Below are 22433 nucleotides of genomic sequence, written 5' to 3' on the forward strand. Positions count from 1 at the left end.
GTGTCCTGCTATTCATTTGGCACTGACATCTACAGTATATTAACACCTGTATGTTTTTCTGTTTGACCACAACAACAAGTGAATAGATTCTAGCAAAAACAGATATTATGGGGTGAAACAAGATAAAGATGAAAACAAATTCCCTATTAATATCAGTATCGATATTAGTAGAAATAATTTGGGTGTACAAGTTTTTCATGCATTGTTACCTGCCTTGTCTATCTATCTAATAGTAATACTAATTATGGATACTAAAGATAGTAAAGAGAATTTGTGAATCTAACCACCAACTAACTTTGGTGCTTGTTGACGACTGTTCTTTACAATTGGTTGCTTCCTCCTGGCCATATATAAAGCAACCTAGGACAAGACAAAGAAGCCCATGTGGTAGCATCATCATCTATGTGTTGCTGTCAAGGAAAATTTTCCAGCAAGGATCAATAAAATATTTATTATTATTATTATTAGACTATTTTTAGGTTTGAGTTTAATTTGTTAGGGACAATCCCATTTTTTTCTTCACACATGCTCATAGGCATTTCCTACAGGTATGTTTACAACACCCAATTCCAAAGTGACAGGAATTCTGACACACTCCAGGGAATACTACAGCCAATCCATCTTCCTACATGTGTAAAATGCAAAGTTGGAATCTCAGACATGCACGGAGTGAACATCATTCCTTCACCCTGTTGAAGAAGCTGAACTGATTATAAATGTACCAGCGTACCAGAGATGTTTTTGTCTGTCTGTGCTAAATCCCTAGAGGTCAACCCTACTCTGCCACTCCTGAGTAGAATATGTTGCAATGCTAACAAAGACCAACAGTCACCTGTAATTTGAATTAGTAAGGTGACATAGCACCACGAGTAAATGGTGATGTTGATTCAGTGCCTTTTTTGGCAGCTATACAGTGTTGGGTGTTTTTCTTGATGTTTTGAGTAAATTGCTGTGTCTGCGTGTTATTGCATTCTCTGCTGATCTCTATCTAAGAAGATGGTTCCCTTTATCAACTGTTTCATTTAAACACTTTTCAGGGGTTTGAAGAGGTAAAGCTAAACAACATTTAACAAGGCAAAAGCAAAGTGGAGAGAAGAGTTAAACTGAAAACATCACTATAATTTTTTTTAGCAGAATTTAGACTATCCATCTTGTTTGCCTCATCTACCCATTTATTCACTGATCAGAAGCAAAGCAGCCTTACATTAACTTAATATGTATTTCAGGCCAGTGTGCCAGTCCCGTGGAAACAGGAAATATGTGGTTTGGCACATAATCTAAATGGCTGAAATACTTTCAACAAATAGTCTATCAATTTTTCTGTCCGCTGTCTAGCGTTGGATAAGATGTACATGAGATGTGCAGCAGTGTTATCAGACCATCTCACTAGAATCGACTAATGAGAGGCGAGAGAGACTGAACCTAAATAGTATAAAGTTCTGTGGTGCAAAACTAAAACAACAGGCTAAAGATGCTAAATGGCAACCTACCGTAGAGTTGAGGTGAACAACAGAGTTAAGCAATAAAGCTGCAGGTGTATCTACTTTGCTGACAGACACTTCAGTGACTATTAATATAAATGTATTATGTTTAGCGGCTTTAAGACTAAAAAGTAAACATTAACATTAAACTGAGACAACAAAACCAGGCAAGTACTGAGGTGTTTAATAAATAACAGCTTCAACAACACAACAACAACAATAAAAGCTTGAATTCGTTTGTATATATATACATACTGTATATATTTTCATATTTGACTGTATAAACCATAAATATGACATGCAGTCCTCATAACTTAAAATAACCAGGACTTCTTGGACTGAGGTAGGGTCAGGGACCAAAGGGCTGGATAGACTGTGTGAGTGTGTGTGTGTGTGTGTGTGTGTGTGTGTGTGTGTGTGTGTGAGAGAGAGAGAGAGAGTGAGAGTGGATTGAAGACTACAATGTTTGGGTTGGTGTGTGTATGTTCTGAGGTGGAGACGAGGATTACAGTATTGGCAATAAAGCTGCAGTGGCTGTTTAGGAGAAATGTGTGTGCTTGGTTCATAGTTCAGTGGTCAGGGGTTGTTCTCCTCAGTCAGTGCCCCAGTCGTCCCGCCCATGACTTCCTGCTGAGGACACACACACATGCAGCGTTGATGCGGATGAAACGCCAGGCTGTCCGTTCTTTGAAGATGGTCAGGGCACTTACGAATATGTGTGTGTTGGTGCAGTAGGAGTTCCAGTGGCGACTATCAATGCCGAGACACCCAGAGTTGCCTGATTTGGAGCCCTGTTTACCACCACGTCCCCCCGGCCTTCCTCCATTTAAAATCCCAGAGCCTCTGTGCGTGGGGGATCGGCAAGTGGTCTCATAGAAGAACTGCTTCTTCACCACGTTGTTGATTGTAACATTAGGCAGCACTGTAACCTCATTCCCAGCTATATCTGTGGCTCGTGTCAGGTTGCCCACCCAGGTATTTATGCTGTCACATACTGAGTACTCTCCTCTGTGCATGGTGTGCGATCCTGCTCTTCGCCTTACCCTCAACCCCCTAACCCCCTCATTGTCATAGCCCCCGCTTTCCAGGGCATCATGTGATGGTGGCACCTCACTGAACACAACACGGGGTGAGGGGCGATAACGTCTCTTGGAGAAGAGCTTGGGGTCCACCACTGGTATGGAAGGGTCAGGGGATGAATCAGATGTGGAGTGCCCAACAACAGGGCTCCTGGTTTGTGTGTGTGAAGCTGCTCGATGAGGCCTCTTGGTCCTGTGGTGGCTGGTCCTACGATTCTCCTGTGAAGAATGGTGTTCACAAAGGTGGTCCCCGGGTCCTGTGTGCTGCTGTCCTGCTCTGTGATTGGCTGCTGCCTGCTGTCCTACTTTGTGGTTGGCTGTCCCGGCACTCCGCGCAAATCCACCTCCCATGTTTAGCACAGCCTGGACGCCGATCAGGAGGAGCAGGACCAGTGGTGACGACCTCATGGGCACACGACCTGAACACAGAGAAAAAACAGTTTGAGATACTGTCAACCTGGTATCTAAGATACAGTCTTAAAGCAAATATATAAATGTATCATGTAAGAAACAAACATTTGGTAGATACACAATCCTGATCTATGTTTTTCTTATTTATTAGCTATTTTTTTACTGTTGGTCAGATGAAATAAGTTTGAAGGAATTGAAGGTGCAATCAGACCAAAAGTTCTTTAGATTATCTCTGCAAAAAGTTGTTGAGACACATTTGCTTCTGATCACATATTGACCTGTAGAACTGCCCCTTTACTTTAATGATTGTTGCCATGTAACTTTGCAATGCTATCAACCACCCCAAACTCCTTTGTTGTTGTATTTTCTGTTGCTGATTTAATCATAATTACTATTCATATATGTGTTTAATAGTGGGGATTCACTATCTTCTTTGCTATACATCAAGTCATTAAAACCTCCCTTAGATAACAGAGCCTTTCCCATCCAACCTAGCTGTATATTTGATATACATCCTCAGCGCCTTGATTGCCTTGTTAACGTCTCCTACTACCCAGGTGTGCTGATCATCATAAATCATAATCAAATTACTTACAGCTATAGCTGCACATCATGAAAGAGGATGCATTGTTGCACAAATCAGTAAAGAAGGGTTTTTCTGCCCATTCGTGCTGTTTTTCAAATATGTTTAAAAGAAAAACTCTTCAAAATGTATCTTATTGTGCAGAGATGCTGGCTATGCTTCCTGGGAAGTCAGATGCACATAACAGCACTGGCAGTATTGCAAATGTTGGAGCATTCTTATTTATTGTAATTTCACAATGACTAATATCCAAAGGCCTGTGGAGTGTGTGGTTGAGTATAGCAGACAGCTGAAAAGCAAAGTAAACCTGGGGGAAAGAGCTGGATGGAGCAGAGTGGATTGATCAAAGTGTAATGCCAGATTAAATTGCATGTTGTTGGTCTTAGTGTTGTGTTTGGTTTATTTTCACCAGCAGAGAAAATCTTTGGTCTAATTGATCTTGGTATCTGGACTTTGTTTTATTAGTGAGAACTTATGAATACCTGTGGAATGTGTCCAGTTGAAGTTGGAGCCCCTGTGGACTCTAGAGCCAGACTCCAGTGCAGACCGGGCCCCTCATGCCTGCCATCTGGACCCCCTGAACCTCAGCTCTGTAAGACACACATACATCTACAAATATTTACCTTTAGGACAGACTCTCAAATCCAACATCAAATAGCAACAAAACATTCTGGATTTCTGGATTCTTTAAACTAAATCCACATGCCTTATTTCACACTGATATATAATATCAACATCACTGTAACTAGTAAATACTGTTTGTCTACAGAGAAGTTAATCATAAAGCATGGTAAGCCTGTATAGCAGTGAAGATGAGATGATTTTAAGAGCACTGCAAAACCGAAACTGCTCTCATCTTTCTTCCCTTGACTACCACTGCTCTCACAGATATAAACAGTTTATCCTTATCTGACCTTGTTTCAGACAAACAACACACACAGTCTGCCTCAGAAGACTGTGAAGTTTCAGTATTACTGGAGAGAGGTTACCTGGCAACACACACGCACACACACACACGCACACACACACACACACACTGCCTCAGAAGACTGTGAAGTTTCAGCATTACTGCAGGGAGGTTACCTGGCAACACATGCACATAGACGCGTGCACACACACACACACACACACACACACACACACACACACACACACACACACACACACACACACACGCACTCACCATGTTTAAGTTTTAGCTCTTTGTACACTCGAGTGAACGCCATTTCACACCTCATTAAATGTTTAAATGTTACATAAACGTAATGTAAAGCAACCAAACATGCTTCTTTAATTTGGGCCATGAACAGGTGTGCACACACACATTCCTTCACATGTGCAAACAACCTTTGTAGACACACATGCCGTACATGTGCATGTGGGTCTCCAGAAAAGGCAGCTTTGAATGAATAGTTTTCAAGCTTAGATGTTGTGATGTACAAACACACACATCCTCCTATACCAACATTCAGAAAGTCACTAAGGTGAGTTGTGTCTGTATTTTTCAATTACTTGCAATGTTCTGTAAAATAGATCTTACTGGTACAGTGAAGCCCAAAGGTTATTAGTGTTTTGTAAGTGTGTCTCAACATGTTTAATTTTACCACATTGTTGTGAGTTGTAGAGACTTCTGGCTAGATGAAAACAGCTTGATTCATATTAATCATCGCAAAAATGAATTATCTAGTTTTTAGTGAATAATTTCTGGTGTTACAGAACAGAAAACATCATCCTTTTTTTAGTTCATAAAACCAGAAGAGGTCAGTGTTGTCTGCTCAAACAAGAATTCAACTTCGAGGAGCTGTAAGCGTTGCATGTATCAACACTTCACTGGTTGTGTTAAATCACTTTTAGTTATTTTCCCATGAACAATCTCACTATGCTGTCTACCAGACAGGGTACCTGGAACACATTGCACTCACATGTATTTGATAAAATTTCAGAAGAAAAAATAACTTTCACTTTTCCACTTTTAAACAATAACTGTGGTTCAACCACTGGCCCAGTGTTAGTCTCTGTTGTAGCTGCAAAACCATCAAGTGATTTTGGTTTGAAAGGAAAGAGCTGTCTGAAACAAATATATATATATATATATATATATATATATATATATATATATATATATATATATATATATATATATATATATATATATATATATAAACTGACCTACTTGTGATATCTTTTAGCTTCAGTGAACACAATCATACACCCCCCACATTCACACATATATGGAAGTGGTCCAAATAGGGCAGCGAGTTCATTGATCCAGGCTGACGGGCAGCTCACTATTTACATGGCCCAGGGTGAGCTGGGAGGATTCTAATGTTAAAAATATGTGGCTTGTGTTTAATGCCAGTGAAGCCAGCGTAAACACTGCAGCACAGGGGCACAGGGGTCAGAGTGGTTTAGACAACACCTCTGACTTACAGGATTACTACAACACTGGATCACAATCTGTCTATCTGTTATCTTTTTGACCCTCTTACACAAACACTCTATGCAAAATACCAAACAGAAATGTTGAACACAGTTTGCATGCAGTAGCCCATTTTATTTTATGGTTTAACTGCAAATAAACCACACTGCTACAAAACCATTGTATACTTGCTGAACTGGAAACTTCACATTTTCAGCGACATTTGCAGATAACAGATGGGGCCCAGAGTAAAATGCCTGCAGAAGTGGTCTAATGGATTTTACATGCTAACATAGAGGGTATATCAAACTGTGGGGAAAAGGGGATCCATATGGTAGTGATGAAACAGGATGTCTCAAAGTGGTATGTGAGGCTCCTTGCACCTTGACGTGAACACGACAGGGAGCTGCTTTCCTCTTTAGTATCCACGCAGAAGAACTGGTGGATAGGAGACACCCTGATACGAGAAATGAGAGGCAATCCTGTTCACATGTGCTGCCCAAATAATGACAAAGGTCTTCCAGAGTCGTTTAAGCAAATGTAAAAGAACAACAGCCAGCCGTCCACATTTCCAGACACATATTTCCAACATACTGTATTGATACACAGGCATATAAACAAAGAAGTTGTTTGATATCCTTTTGTGATTCATGCCTCGAACAGTTTGCACTGAGGAGGATGTTTATGAGAACAAACATAAAACAACAGCCTTATGTGGAATACTGGAATGTCTCCTGCTATTATGGAGGTTTCCTTTATCACAGCACGCTGACTCTCTAATTTTGCCAATCCGGACAATTTCTGTTGAATCATCCTTCTCTTTCAAATGCCACAGTGGCCCTAAGCATTCAAGGCAGCACTTGGCACAACCTGGACAGAAAACATTCTTGGTAGAAGACATAAATTGCATAGCTGCTTGCAACTTGGAAAATCAAGAACTGGGCAGGATGAGAAGAAAACACTACAGACATAGAGTAATTGCTTTGCTTAAGGCAGTGGAGCCCAACCACTACTGGTACTGGCAATGTAGTGATAAACACATTTTTATTTATTCTGCCAGTGCACAAAATGTGTCATTAATCTAACTCTGTTACCTACATGCTGCATGTGGTTATGCGACAGTAGTGTGTTGACTGTGGTACAGTAGCAACAAGGCAGGTGGGCTGAATCATGAGCAGCTATGGTCTGCCATCGGTCCGTTAGTTTACAGATAACAAGGGTTTGTTCCTATCTCCGCGATACATTCGTCATAGTTAAAAGTCCTTGTTAAAAGATGTGCAGGAGCAGCATGTCAACGCTTCTCTCAAACAAACACACTCCCTCTCAGAGTGATGACAGCATCATCAGATTATGAGGGGGTGAGAAAAAGAAATTGACAGCTGCGGAGATAGAGAGAGGAAGAGAGAAGAGAAGAGAGCGGGTGATGCAGAGTAAAACAGGGAAAGGTAAACAGTTTCTCTGTGTCTCTCATCAACTCAATGTAGTGCAGATCCTCCTGCTGTCATCCACTGGAAATAATTATCAAGAGGGATGACCACCAGGTCATCTTGTTCTCTTTTGCTTTTACACACATCAAAATGTTTGAAGACTTTTCTTTTAAAGAAATGTTATCTATTGATCATTAATCAGTGGTTGGGTAATGCCATATAAGGATTAGTCTTTTAGTGCTAATTAACAGTGTTTCAACACAATTCACATGTGCGTCAGATGTACGATCTCACGATTCCTTTGCACTTTACAGAGCCATCATTCCAATGCTTTTTTTTTCTTGTTTACTCACTGTTAACATTCGCAATTTGAATTGATACTTTTAATCTATGGAAAGACAATATGCCTGTCACAGTTTAGACAAGTCACCATGTGAAACCAATATAGCAGCCAAGACACAGCTATGAATAAAGTTTTTGTCAGGCAAAATGACGTCATGTCTTAAAAGCACAATTAAGTTACACTCTCCAAATGCCCTCGAGATGCAGTCATTGAACTGAACTATTTTTTGACACACTAAGTTAGATACGTGGGATACACAGGTTCATGGTCCATTAGTCCAGACATCGTTAATGTTTCAATGAAGTATATCATAATAAAAAAACTGTTTGGAATTTACTATTTATGGCTGAACACACTAGTTTTTAGTCTTTCTGTGACTAATAAACAGTTCAATCTACTATATTTCAGTCCAATCAATGGCAAGCAATGGCAATCCAATTAATGGCTAGTACACATTTCAATCCATCCATTAGCTACTTATTCTGTAGAAGGTGATGGGGGCCTGGGGGTTGGACTGACATTGGTTGAGACACAGGTTATGCACTGGACAGATTGCCAATGTATTACAGGGCTAATTACTGAGAACCATTTGTGCTAATATTCACAATATTGTTCCATATCAGAAAATATGGCAGATGATAAAGTTGTAGCATGTTACAGAGCTCATTACTGTTCTGTTCTACACCGTTTTTTTTTTTTGAGCTGCACATAACTTACACATAAATCCAGAGTGGTGGAACAAACTATAGGTGAACTCCATCAGATGTCAGACATATGGCATCCATAATGTGAGTGTCAGAGATGAAAGAGATCAACATCTGTCCTGTCCTTTCTCTTGTCTCCATTTTTAAATGACATTTGCTGTGAGAACAAAGGCACCTGTTGTGCATCAGGAATACTTCAAATAGTAAACTCTGCTGCACTGGCCTCAGGACATAGGAAGAAAGTGACAGGCAGGCACTAGCAGTCACACCCACCCCTTTAAAGTGCTTGACTCCACAATGCTGTGTAGAATGATGCAATAGATGCAGATCTAAAGAACATTTATACTCCAAAATGTTATAAGATGAGCTGACCAATGGCTGCAACGTGGAGAACATGCGCAGTTCTTGACGTCAGCTTGTATGAGCATGAAGGGTTTACCGAGTGCAGAAATAAACTATGCCTGGCATATACCACATACAGGTAAATGTATTTCACATTTTCAAACATACTTATGTAGCGTTCAAAAGACTGACCTTCTATTCAACTCAGTTTACTGAGGCCGCTGGCTGCATACAGTAGAGGCTGGTAATTCAATGCACACACATCCACTGAATGTATCCCAGCTCAGTAGCATGCTGCCAACAATATCTCTGAACTGCATCGGAGCCTTAGGGTTTATGAACAACTATTTCAAATATATAGAACTATAATTGAACACTAAATGAACATGGTGCCATGCAGTGAGGAGGTAAAATCAAGAAGTCTGCATATGTACTCTAGGTCTTGTTTTGATTAGCAAGTGAATAATATATATTTATAGTTGTTGCCTGTGAGATTTAACATATCAACATTTTACACATATGTTCCTTTTCATCAGATGTGGTAAAAAATAAAAATGCTTGAGTATTTTGTCCAGGGTATCTTGAGAATATCAAACACACAGGGAGCCAAGGTGTGGAAACTAAAAGAAACAGACTTTCACAATGAGCCAGTACCTTCACTCTGCTCATTCATTCTTCTCTCTCTGTGTCTCTGTTTGTGTCTCTCTGGTGTGTCTGTCAATCTGTCTCTCATTTACACAGGTTCTCCCTTTCTGCTGCTGGAATCTGACTTAATGTTCACTGGTCTTTTGTCTCACATTTAGAATGTAACTTGCTGGATGCGTGGCTGTTTCTGTGTCTAACAGCGATAACAGATTTCAACACTGTGCAAGAACGTACAGTATATGCAGGTGCAGAGCAAAACTCTTGTGGGTCTTGTGGATCATCTCTATCATTTCCTTGTGCTTTGGAAACATTCCACAACCATTTATTGATCAAATCCATAGAAACTCTCACTGGAAACCTGGGATCACTGGAGACATCCTCTCCCTATGCTCATTTCCAGCTTGGCTTTCTCAAAGATTTGCGCATGTGTTTATTTTTTAGTGTTTTGGACCACAAATAATTGGCTACTGCTCAGGAGCTGTAAAACGATTCTTCTAAAGATATGTCAAACTCACAGACAATTGGATTTCAATTAGCTTTCCCAATGGAAGGAATTTGTCTTCAAAGTGGGATAATTACAGCCCTTGGATTCATGTCTTCATATGGTGCCACTTCTACATTTTCACAAATACAAACATACTCAGAAAGGTAGATGTCAGACTAAACATGTGCCAATGCACTTCAGATGAATGTAAATACCTACAAATTAAATAAAGTCCATGTACCTGTTAGAGAATAGTTGGAATAACATGCAAATATGTATTTTAAGTCACTGTACAATGTCTTCCTTTCTTTGTAATGTAGGAAGGCCCAAAGGCATGTCAACATTGACAGCGTCTCTGTTTTCATCCAAAAGACTAAAACACACTTCCAGGAACCACAGGCGTATCCTGTATCAGTCTGGCCTGAAGAAGATCTTTTTATCTTCATTTCAGCTGAGATTTCACACATCTTCAGCCATGCATGATTTTCTATATATGGTAAGAATTTTAAGCTGAGTCTTGGCACATTTGTTCCAGAGTCATTTATTCTTTGCAAGGGCAAACCTGAGACAAAGCAGAAACGTAACTACAATGTAACCTCAGTCTTTTCCTTACTGTCACACATTGTCCCACAGTAAGTCAAAAAAGGATTCATCTTAATAGAAAAATTGAATCCTTGTGGTGTTTGTGAAAGGAATCCAAAATAAACAACATTTTAGCTCACATCCAGTTCAAAAGTAATTACATTTAGAGGGAAGGGAAGAGTAGCAAGTTTAAACTGAAACAATGCAGCTCTTTGTACACCAAAGAATATAACTGTTTTTTTGGCTTTTCATTAATGTGGTTTAGCACTTTCCCAGAATACAATGTTTGTTAAAATATGTTATGAAATGGTCATGAACAGGTGGGTTACACATTAGGCTTTCATATAAAATATTAATGCTATTTATTTATAAAAAATGCAACGATAGCAACATTTCGGTAACTTGGAGTGCTTCCGATTTATATCACAAACTGGAAATTGCATCAGCTAAAAGTGTTTTCACAGTGGAAAAACACTATGGTAACATTGTGTTGCTAGTAATAGACCTAGCAATAGTTGGTTTTTGTAACATACGGCATCAGCACACTGACCTTGTCTGAACCAAATTTTTTTTTGTCTCATTTGAATATTGAGACTGTTTTATACTGAAACACCATTGATACATTTTTCATTCATATTTCAGTTCAAGCAGTGGGCAATAATTTGTTCACCTACAAAGGTGGGTCTAGCTGAAAAAAAAAAAAAGTTAAAGTTTTGGAATTACTAAAACTTTAACTACTACTTTTATTACATCAAATGTCCTCGCAGACAATGATTTTCAGTGTTCTGTTGTTGTTTGTCCTTATGATGAACTTTGTGCTGTTGTATTGAACCCCAGCAGCAACTCAGGCATGAGGTTCTTTTGTCAATTAGGAAAAACAGCCATAGCACCTTGTCTGTGTTAGTGAAAGGCCTTCTCTTCCTCCCGCTCCCTCCTTACAACCGAGCCCATCCTCAGTTAACCCACCCTCTCCCTGCAGAGGATCAGCAGACGTGGGAGGCCAGTCCTCCAGGCCTTGAAGGCAGGATGAAACAATGATTAACATGTTTTCCAGACCCCTAGTTTTTATGACCTTGACATCTAACAATCTTCTCATGACAAGTGGTTAATCTTTTGGCTTGGTCGTGGTAATAACTCCCCCTTCCTGGTGAGAATCTAAAATCCCAGAGCGGAGCAGTGAGAGTAGGCAGGCAAGAATGCCTGTCTGGACACAGGAAAAGATGAAGACAGAGGGATGGAGAGGAAGGAACTAGAAATATCAAGGGATCGGGAGAGGCAAAAAGTAATGGAGGGTGGGGTACAAAGGGGCAATGCAATGTGTTGGGAATTTAACAAATAAAGAAGTATGGGATAGAAAGAATAAGAGTAAAGAAGGATAAGGTTGTAGGGCATCTGAAATAGTCACGAAGAAGAGATCAAGGACAGGGGAGAAGTGAGGATTAAAGGTTACATGGAGTTGCAAAGCACTGGAGGGTAAAAGACACATGGAGTTTCTTTGCTGTGTCTCTTCTGTTAATAGCTTTAACAGAATAGCAACATTTCTCCCACATTTGCTCCAGACACAAACCAACTTTCCCACTGTACCACAGTCATTGTAGCTCATGTTGCTTATTTACTCCCAGGGCATCCACCGGAGCCAAAACTGAAAAGCCTCCACAGTATGTTGTCCAAGCAGAGGCTCACTCACATTATTACTAATATTCTGGGAGAGTACAGCAAAATCAGCATGTATGTAATTGAAACAGTGACACTTACAGTCGATGAAATAAATCTCAGTTATGTTTCCGATAAACATCACTGACTAATGTATGAATCATTCATATCACCAGACTTTGATTTGACTCATCTTGCAATATGACACCTTTGAATGTATCTTTCACAGCTTTTACCCTTAAAAAATAAAATTGCGCATATAGATTTGCGTGCGACACTTCGCATGTTGTCGTAAACAAACCAGAAGGGGAGTGACTGTGAATGAGTCACAGCGGTAAAATTGCTACAGAACAAGTGAAACGTTGGCTTAAATAGGCCAAAGTGCTCAGTCAGTCACAGCATTTTCCAGTAGGTCCCACTGGAGCTGTACTCTTGTCTGATGCAGTGAGCTTGGGTGTGGGCCCATAGATGCAGATTGGGTATATGCTGACACGAATGTACGGTATACTAAGTTCCCGTTCTGATTGTATAATCGAATACAGCACACGGTAAAGTAAAGACAGTATTTTAGAAACTGCCACAGTAAGTAAGCAAAGTGCTCTGGGTGCAAGCATGAGTTATGCTTTGTACTTTAAATTGGTGTAACATTGATTTCATTTGATAAACCTAATTCAATTATGTTTTAGTCCAGTGGTAGGTGACAAAGGGTCAACTAATCCTGACAGCACCCATGAAGATTGTAGGGTTTAAGTATCTCACTCCAGAATACTGAAATGAAATAAGTAGTAACCTCACGTACATGATGACATCTTGCTTCCATGTGGCCTTAAAGAGCTGTCATAACTGACAGCCTCTTTACAAAAAGGTCAAATCCCAACTCAATAACATGTAGCTCTATAGATGATGAACACATCCAGGCAGGCTGGGTTGCTACAGTAGACATTCGTGAAGGATGAATCCTAAATAGTTTAGAGACTTTTTATCACCATCATTAGGTCAAGATTTTAATTTATCCAGCATTTTACTTTAGAGCAGCACGCAAAAATTATCTGTGTAGCACTGAAATCATAAAAAGGGGAGGGGGGGTCATGGTTGACATGTTTACATCAATGTTAATTTTTCTTTATTGTGCGCATGTTAAAACAATTGACATCAGCATTTAGTTCAAAGCACTGCTGTGCATGAATACAGCCTTAGAGTGTATCCAGCTTTGTTCTTAGTTATTGTACATTCAAAGCAGTAGAATCTACTCTGTGGTCCTGTCAGGACTGTGATTAATCGTCTGGAGAGTGTGAAAAATCTGATGTTGTCAATTCCAGCATTAATTCCATTTCAGTCTCACCCCTCTCACTCTAGACTTGACCTGGTTATTTTCTGTTCTGTGTGGTCTCCACATCGCTCTGTCACTCTGCGTTTGTGTTTCCCTGCCTTTCCTATCTCCTTGGGTCCATATCACCCTCCCCCTCCTTCCCTCCCTCCCTTTCTCCCTCTATAAGCTGAAGTCAACCACCTGTCTGCATGGGACCTCCCAGGCCCATCCTCTGTCTGTTAGCAGCATGCCATGTTCAGTGTGTGAGCCATGGTGAAAAAAATAAAGCGGGAACTTTTCAGTATGTCTACATGTGTGAGCTACAGCAGGGGATGAATTAATATCTAATGTTGAACTTGATGCAGAAACCAAGCATCCAGCTGTTGCTTCCTACAACATCATCATCCTCAAAACTCTTCGTTACAAAATATTAATCCCCGAATTTGAACAAAACTCAGACAAAACAGAGCAGAGAAAATGGTTTGCAATGTCCTTCACACCATTTTTGGCATCAAATCCAAGAAGGATGATGCCTCGTGAAATTCTGCCGTCGTGTAGGAGACCAATCTGTTTTGACTAGCCAGTGGCTCATCCTTCTGCATACTGTGCATTCCCAAATCAACATAATCCGAATAAGTACATAATAATTGGCTTCACTTGTATCCTTGGGGCTAAGGCGTATTTGTGTTTGATGCGTATCCAACACAAACATTCATATACATACACATGTACACACATGTGTATTTCTCATTCACATATACAAAACACATTCTTGAAGTGCTAGTGTGGTTTATATATATATATATATATATATATATATATATATATATGTGTGTGTGTGTGTGTGTGTGTGTATTTCGTGTGCTTTCTTTGTTTAAGTAATTTTGATCTTGATTGAATTTGATGATTAAAAACACATATTTAAGTATTTTAGATAGCAAATGCTAATTACATAATTCTCATAGATTGGAGTATATTTGAATATTCGAAAAGAATTCTCAGCCTGCTGATGGCAACATGGGAGACTTTCATGTCCAGACAAGCTTTGGGCAACCTACCAATTGGGATAAAGGGAAAGGAAAGCGAGAGTGAGACAATGTCATCACATCACTCAAATGTACACACACACATAAAAAGAAGTTGTGGTGAAACAATTCAAAACACCAGACGTGCAGTAAGTCAACAGATTAAGATCACAACGCTGTTATTCTAGCAGCAAGAACAGTGTCAGTAATTCAGAGATTTATCAGCTACTGTGAGGTTGTGCTGCGTGCACATGCATGAGGGGAGAATGAACCATAGCTGAAAGTCACAGAGGCATTTAATGAGGAATGAGCAGGCATGTCTGCACATTAAGATGCCACTTTTTAAAACATATATAGTGGATACACAGACATGTGGGCAGACAGAAGCAGAATCACACAAACACAGGATAAATAAACTTTTGATTGAACACCTGTCGAAATCAGATTTTCAACAGTTTCAACAGTTTCAACAGTCCTGGATTTGGCTTTGGATGTATGGAGAAGTCCAAACATAAGAGTGTATTATTCTTGATATTGTACAGTGCAAAAGGAGTTGAAAACTGGGGACATGTAGAAAAAGGACTGGGATTAAAAAAAAAAAAAACATGTCTCACAAAAATCTTGTTCAAATCCAGTAACATACAAATGTCAAACAATGTTATCTCCCAAACATTTTCAGAAATTGTTTTTAAAGGAAACGCCAACAAGAATTACTGCAGAAAGCAACTCAGGAGCTGATGTCACATTGCCATAATTTCCACTCTGCTTTGCGTTTTTTGCTCGTGTTCCATAATGTTCAGGATTCTGACCTGTTGCCACCTCTAGATCACCCTGTTACTCCACAAACAAAGATGTAACCCTGAGTGTGAACTCTGACCTCTTACCTCTCCCACTGATTCCAGACAGTTCACTTTACACCAGATGTTCTTACCCCATTCTGTGTGTTGACTTGTCCCGGACGTCACCTCTAGAGACCCAAACCATAGCCAAAGAAGGGCTTGGGTTCACAGGTTTTGACCCATGAATTATCACCTCCTCATCTTTCCCTAACAGAGAAGCGTTGTTCTAGATACTAAAACCTGTTACTCTTAGAAACAGAGACATGTCTGTCTTTATTCTTTAGCTTTATAAAGCAAGCTCATCTTCATACACCTCATATTTGGATAAATATGCGATTTCTTGACAGTATACTATGAGATATTTAACCTAGCAATTCTCCAATACATCACGATCCAGTGCATGTTCCACAAGTCAGTTTTCTTGAATGTAGGGTCAAAACACACGAAATATTGTTGCTGCTAATTTAAAGGGAAACTTAATGCTGTAGAATTCAATATTTTTGGTAAGTGAAAAGCAGATCAGAGGATGATTAGATCTACATGAGTCACATTATAAATTGAGAACAGGTGTTGGAATACATCCTCCACTAATCGAGCTACCAACTACTGTATCTAACTGGCAGAAGATAGTGATTAGTGTGCCTCAAGCGTTTGTGGTCTCATAAGAAATCTTGTAAGATGGAGAGATCAAACATTATTGCTCTGTGTGAACAAACCCTTAATTATAGATGACTGCCAGCTGGCACCATCCCAGATTTTCTAGTAGTGATAATATTTGTGTCAAGTTTTCTAATATTAAGGGGGCTGAGTTATATTGTGGGGCACTTACTACAGGACAAGACTAGCAATGTAATTTGACATGTGTTGGTGGGGCTAATGTGTAGGGATGGTGTGGGGGTCTGAGCCCCAGCCCTTTTTCCAACTTTATCCAAAGTTCCCCTCATTTATTGTTTATTTATATTGTGGTCAATAACATTCAAACATTTGAATTAAAATGAACATGTACAAAACAGTAGCATACACATTAAACAAAAGTCAAAGAATTTCTGTTTATTTGCCTTGGCCCTGCCACCAGACATTGTGAAACCTTGTTGTCCTGAAGCCAGCGTGTTGCTATGTGTTGAGTCTTGCTTTGAACTGGAGAGGCAAATAGACAAGTTGACACCAAAGCATTCCTGCAAAGGCTACAGTATCAGTATAATTTTTGCAGTGTTGCGTGATGCATGTGCATCATTGCCATATATGATACCAAATATGTTGGTAAATAACATATGCAACAATTTTAACAGCAAAGGTAAAAATGTTACCACTAATAAAATAGGTTTTAAAACTACATGATGATTTTCACTCTTTCCTTAATTTTTCTGGTTGTTGGAAAATTATTGTTTATAATAAAAAATTGTGAACTCAAGAATGCAACGATGAAAATCCTCATATATCCCATACAGATATTTTTTGTGCAGTATCTCACATCACAAGCTAGTACGGTACAGTAGGGTTTCCAGGAACAAAACTCTGTCTTATCTTAAACATGGTAATCACAGGGATGTTAAAATGAAAAATGGTTATTAGTTTTTAGAAATAACAAATATTTTTATTTTATGATTAATATGATTTTAAAGATTGTTGTGATTGTTTTAGGCCCTCAGCTTTAAGAGCCACAGTTGAATTGAAAGACCAGGTGTACTGCCATAGCCTCTCCCCTGCCCAGGTGTCCTATACAACCATCAGCAGCCTAGAAAGCTCTCATCATTCCATCTATTATGTGTTTAAGGGGGGGATCTTCTGTCATAATCTGAGTGAGTACTGTTTCACAGATTGGCACGCCTGTTGAGATAGTGGAATTAAGTCACGTCTGCACATAAAAAAGCAGCAAACAAAACAGCAGCTGAATACAAACAGTCTCAACATCCCATCATCAGATATTTGTATTTTAATGATTAATCATAAGTCATCAGTAGGAATACAGTTTATTAATACATGAATGCATTGACATGCATAATCCTAAATGGATGTCATAACCTCAACCTATAAAGAAATCTTCTTATAAAAAATTATAAAAATCTCTCAATCACTTTCTATTTTTGCATTTAACTGACAATCATTTAGAAAGGATGTTTTAACTAAGTAACTAAGTAACTAACTAACAACAGAAAGAACAACAACAATAATAATAACAATAATAATAAATGACTATAAATGAGCTTTACATGTGATATCTTTTTTATTTTTTACCAGAGTAAAATATATAAAAATTATACTCTAAATAATGTTGTACTACAAAGGCCTATTTGTCAGTAAACTATTATTACATTAAGCTTTAAATTGTTACTTTTAATAAAAAAATTAAAAAGGTGTTTTAATAAAACAAAATTGCATAAATTGTAAAAGTTATTCAGAATATTTTTTGAGTAAAAATATATTGCCCCTTTATTGTTTTCAACCCATGAACCTTAACAAAAATATGGGTTTTTTTCACAACCCATATTTTTGTTAAATTAATGTTCCATAGTAGCTATGCAAGAATTTGCACACCTTATTGTTATCTCATTATCCTCTCTCTCTCTCTCTCCCTCTCTCTCTCTCACAGACACACACACACACACACACACACACACACACACACACACACACACACACACACACACACACACACACACACACACACACACACACATATATACACTGGTACTAACATAGGGAAAGCTGTAATTCAGCTTCAAAGGGAAACCTGAGAGGGTCATGAATAATCACAGACATCTTTGTCTGCAGGGGAAAACAGCACTGTCCATCTGCCCTCCTTAAACACACACACACACACACAGGCAATAGTTTATATAGCCTAACCATGTTTTAGCAAAACCATTGGGTGCATGTCTGGGTTTGAATGTGCCAAAAAATTACTTTCAAATTTAACTTCTGTTGAAGTAAACTCAAAGGGAGGTCTTGCATCTGAAGCCATCAGCCGTTTGAAAGCTTCTATATAATTCTGCATAAACGACAGACAGGTGAACCAGAGAAGGCATTGTGCAGGTTAAACATACAGACTCCGAGGGAAATACTAGCTAAGGAATTACATATTGCAGACTTATTCCAAAAAAAAGGACCATACTGCTTTGAGTTGAGGATAACTTATTTGGAAATGCAGAAATGTAAGGATTTATTAAAGCTGAGAAACGGACATTTAAAATGATGTTAGCATGTTAGCAAGTGCACTTTCTCTTGTGTGATGTTACCCACTTGTTCAAAAAGCAAAATTGTAAGAAAGGGTAAATTTTTTATATCTAAAGTTACAATAAAGCTACATATACTACACATTTGTGTTTACGGTATTTTGATCTCATTGTTATAGTCTGCTGGCTGACTGTCAAATGGTGCCACTACTGTACCACAACAATAAACAGTTGAAACAGTGAAGTGTTTTGACAAGCTATGTGCTGGAACCATCTCCATCTATGCAATAGGATTAATCGTATGTGCAAAACCAGGGGTACCTTCACCAGACACGCACAAACACTTTTGGGATAATTTTTCCATAAAGAGGAATAAGTCAAACACATTGTGTAGCTGATCCAATCTAATTTTAGTTGAACTTTAAGAGAATGTGCTCTGAATTATCCTGTGTTAACCACAATGACTAGGTACAGTATCTGGTATAAGATATACAACCAGCCTGTGACAACTTTCTGTTTCCATTTCCTCTGTGGACCAGAAGGTGAGGAAAATACAGTCCGCTCCCCTCCGGAACACACTGACAGGAAAGTTGAAGCTCATAAACTATTTTACATTTTCTTACAGACCGGGGCACATTTCTCTCAGAGAGCTTTACTTGCTGGCCTACACTCAGAGTTTTGATAAGTTTTCTTATTAAACACAGATGTGCACACATGCAGCACAATGCTGTAGAAGCAGACGATATACAGATATGCGCTTTATCATTTGGGAATGTTAGACACTGTAACCCATCAACACCTGGATGTTTTATTAATTTTTCATGTTCGGATTTAAATAAGCTGAAAGTAAGACAGCGGCTCCAACATGGCTGATCACCTAAAAGACAGTCTTTGGTGTTTGTTTGTGTGCGTAAAAGTTGATCCGTGGTGACATTCCTCCCCTGTCAAAGCCCCGAAAGGAATTCCCTAGTAGGAGTGGCAGGCATGAGGTCTGTGTTTAGCACACACGCTTGCATACACACACACAATTACAAACAAATATGCATATAAGAATATAAAGAACTGATCATCTGCACACCCACACAAGCACCGAGCCCCACCCAGACGTAAGGATAACCTCAGCAACATGCTTCATGTTGGACATTGGAGCTCATCAGAATCTGCAAGTCCTTTGAGGCTTGTGTAACATGATCGGAGAAAAAGACAGACAGAATAGAAGAGAGATAGATAGAGACAGAGAGGGAGACAGATAGAAAAAAGGAAGACAGAGAGAATGAAGGTAACCTGATGTCCCAGGAGTTTCCTGGGACATCAACTGGTTCCCACTGAAGACTGGAGAACCCCTCTTTCAGTAATTCTCACATCTATTCTATCTATATCCTCGTTTCATCTGCATACACCCATAACATTGTCTGACTGAACATGTTGAAAGGACAGAGCCACACAAACTTTTAATTTGTCAATTAACTAAACTTTTCTTAGTATCTCCCATATGTTATAGTCAGCTAGAAATTTCTCCACCCGACAGAGGATTAACTTGCTCTTTACCTCAGTTTCAATTCAGAGGCTCCACTTTCACTTGATGACAGGTATGAAGAAAAGGTAAATTTTCTAACACAAACTCTTGTTTTCTCTCTTCCTTTTCTCACGACTGCACATATTCACACCACGTTTATTTAAGATTTTCAATAAAACAAGGTAGGACTCACCACCCTGTTAATGCTCCTTCTCTTCTGTTCCCAGTGAATGAAAACTTCCAGACAAACTCCACTATATTCCACCTCACTCTTTCCAGGCCAGAGGTAGAAATATCCCAAACTCCAAATCCCGCGTCTGCTTTTAAAGATCCAGGTCTTTGGCCATCCACTTCTGTCTGCCTCCCTCCCACACTCTTTGGGAAATGGATTGTTCTAAAAGTTTAGTAAGTGGTGTCCCAAAGCTGCACCCTCCCTCCAGTGTGGCTGCAGGTCCTAGTGCCTACCCTATCCACATGCCTCTGGAAAGGAAAAGCACAGCTGCTCATAATTTGCACCTATCTGCTGTTATTCATTCTCTCCTTCATTTCCCTGTTTCATTCATGTCGGTTCTATTAACACAAACCAGGGGAAAAAACTTTCACCCCAGGGTGATTCAGCGTTATTTCATGTGAGACTTGACGTCACAGAAAGCTCAGGCTTTGCCCTGTGCAGTGAAAGCTTCCTGAGATTGTCATTGTTGTTCCACACCTGAGTCATTGCTGGCTTTGCATGGATAGCCTTTGATGTGGACTTATTAGTGCAACGTGCCTTGAGCATGTGTGTGGTTAAACCACTGCAATTCTTTGTGTAAAAGATGGATGGAACCAAGCTCAATGAAACAACCAATTCTTTATTTTTTTAGAACTATATTACTCTGGCATGTACTTGTCTACAAGCTCCTCTGAGTGCGAAGAAAATGTGTACAGTTCAATGAAATTCATGGCCTTAGAAGAATATATCTTTGATGGTCTATTGCCAACAGAAACTCCCTACTGCTACCTGTCAGTGGCAAATATGGGGAAAATGGGAAATAGAGCAACAAGAAGAGTCAAACCATACAACGCTGATACCCCCTCACTGGGATCAACCACACCCTGTATTCAGTAAGGCATCAAGGCTCCAGTATCACAACAGTTCCTTTCTGATGTTTTACTCCCTCTCTTGTTTATGCATCTTTATTTTCCCATCTCTCTGTCCAGCCTTCTCACCCTCTATTTGGTTTTATGCATTTTTCTCTTTCACAGCTTCTCTCTGACCTGAACCGTATCATTGTCAGAGCCCCTGGCGCTGAGCAGACATCCCACCCCTGTGCTTCGACAGACAGAAAGAGGGAAAAAAAAGAGAGAGAAAAATGAGAGAAAGGAAGGATTGTGTATCAGTGTCATCCCTTTCTCTTCCCTTTGGTAAGATGAAAACTCCTTCATTTTCAGTTAAATTGTTAGTTGTTGTCTTAGTGCTAATGAGTAAAAAATACAGGTTAAAAATGGAGAGGGGTCTTTTCCTACACAACAATTTTGACCCCCTCAGATGAGTTCAAACCCAAGTGGACATTTCCCTAACACTGGCATAGCTCTTTTGGAGGTTCTCCGGTGACATTTTCTGGGTGTGTGCGTGTGTGCACACAATCTTGTGTCATTGTCGAAACTGCCTTGGACCTTGTTATCAAGACTTGGTCTCAAAGGGAAAACCCCAAATGGTGAACTTTGACCCTACACCCCACTCTGAGGTTGGCTAAGGGTCAGAAATGCTGAGAAGGGGTGAGAACATTGGGCTGGAAAGGTGGAGAAGAGGATACGATTGCACCAGGCATTGCGACACTGGGAAGGATCTGAGACCTTGTTTTAGGTTTAAATACAGGTGATTTATAAACTACAGTGTTGATCAGGTTTCCTAACCTTAGGCATATTTGTAAGTTCAGCTTTAAATTGAAAGGCTGATTATTGCAGAATCATAGTCCAGTTCCTCCCCTCTAAGAACTGGACTATAGTTCTAGTTTGTCTCACCTACAGTATATCTGCGTTTTACAAACGTTATCAGTGAGATGCAACTGTCCAGTAATATGCATGGTGTAATAAAAAAGGCATCACTTTCTTAAAGTTGATATGAAAACAAGGTTTGCAGCAGTAAAATTTGCTGTTAATTATTATTACAGTGCACACAAACATCTGTTTGTACGTGTGTGTGTTATTTAAATATGAGTCACAATCCAGTCTTGATGTGTGGTCTGTAAATTCCACTAAATTGTGCATGATTATCACAATGCATAGTGTTACATCATCTGCATTATTTGTGTGGTTCAGTACAGTAAACAATATAATGAGCTATATTGTCCCTTATGATACAGAGCTGTGGTGTACTACTTGTTAGCCATGCTCGATATATGTCAATGAGATCCGATTGAGGCGGTTGGACAGGTT

The 22433-nt window shown here is 39.4% G+C and overlaps 1 protein-coding gene across 2 annotated transcripts; it reads right to left on the bottom strand.

Moving 5' to 3' along the window:
- Positions 1 to 1654: 1654 nt before the first annotated feature.
- ngfa (nerve growth factor a (beta polypeptide)) lies at positions 1655 to 20411 on the bottom strand. 2 transcript variants are annotated; one of them, XM_067528509.1, is made up of 3 exons: positions 20209 to 20411; positions 4037 to 4144; positions 1655 to 2979 (listed from the first exon to the last, which is right to left on the bottom strand). In XM_067528509.1, exon 3 carries the CDS (start codon positions 2966 to 2968, stop codon positions 2078 to 2080), a length of 891 nt encoding a protein of 296 aa, XP_067384610.1. In that variant the 5' UTR covers positions 2969 to 2979; positions 4037 to 4144; positions 20209 to 20411; the 3' UTR covers positions 1655 to 2077. The 2 variants fall into 2 exon arrangements, with proteins under 2 accessions (XP_067384610.1, XP_067384611.1); XM_067528510.1 differs by having other exon boundaries at positions 4037 to 4163.
- Between the last annotated feature and the right edge of the window lie 2022 nt (positions 20412 to 22433).

This window comes from Channa argus, chromosome 13 (genome assembly GCF_033026475.1).
Source record: "Channa argus isolate prfri chromosome 13, Channa argus male v1.0, whole genome shotgun sequence".
Classification (NCBI taxonomy): Eukaryota; Metazoa; Chordata; class Actinopteri; order Anabantiformes; family Channidae; genus Channa; species Channa argus.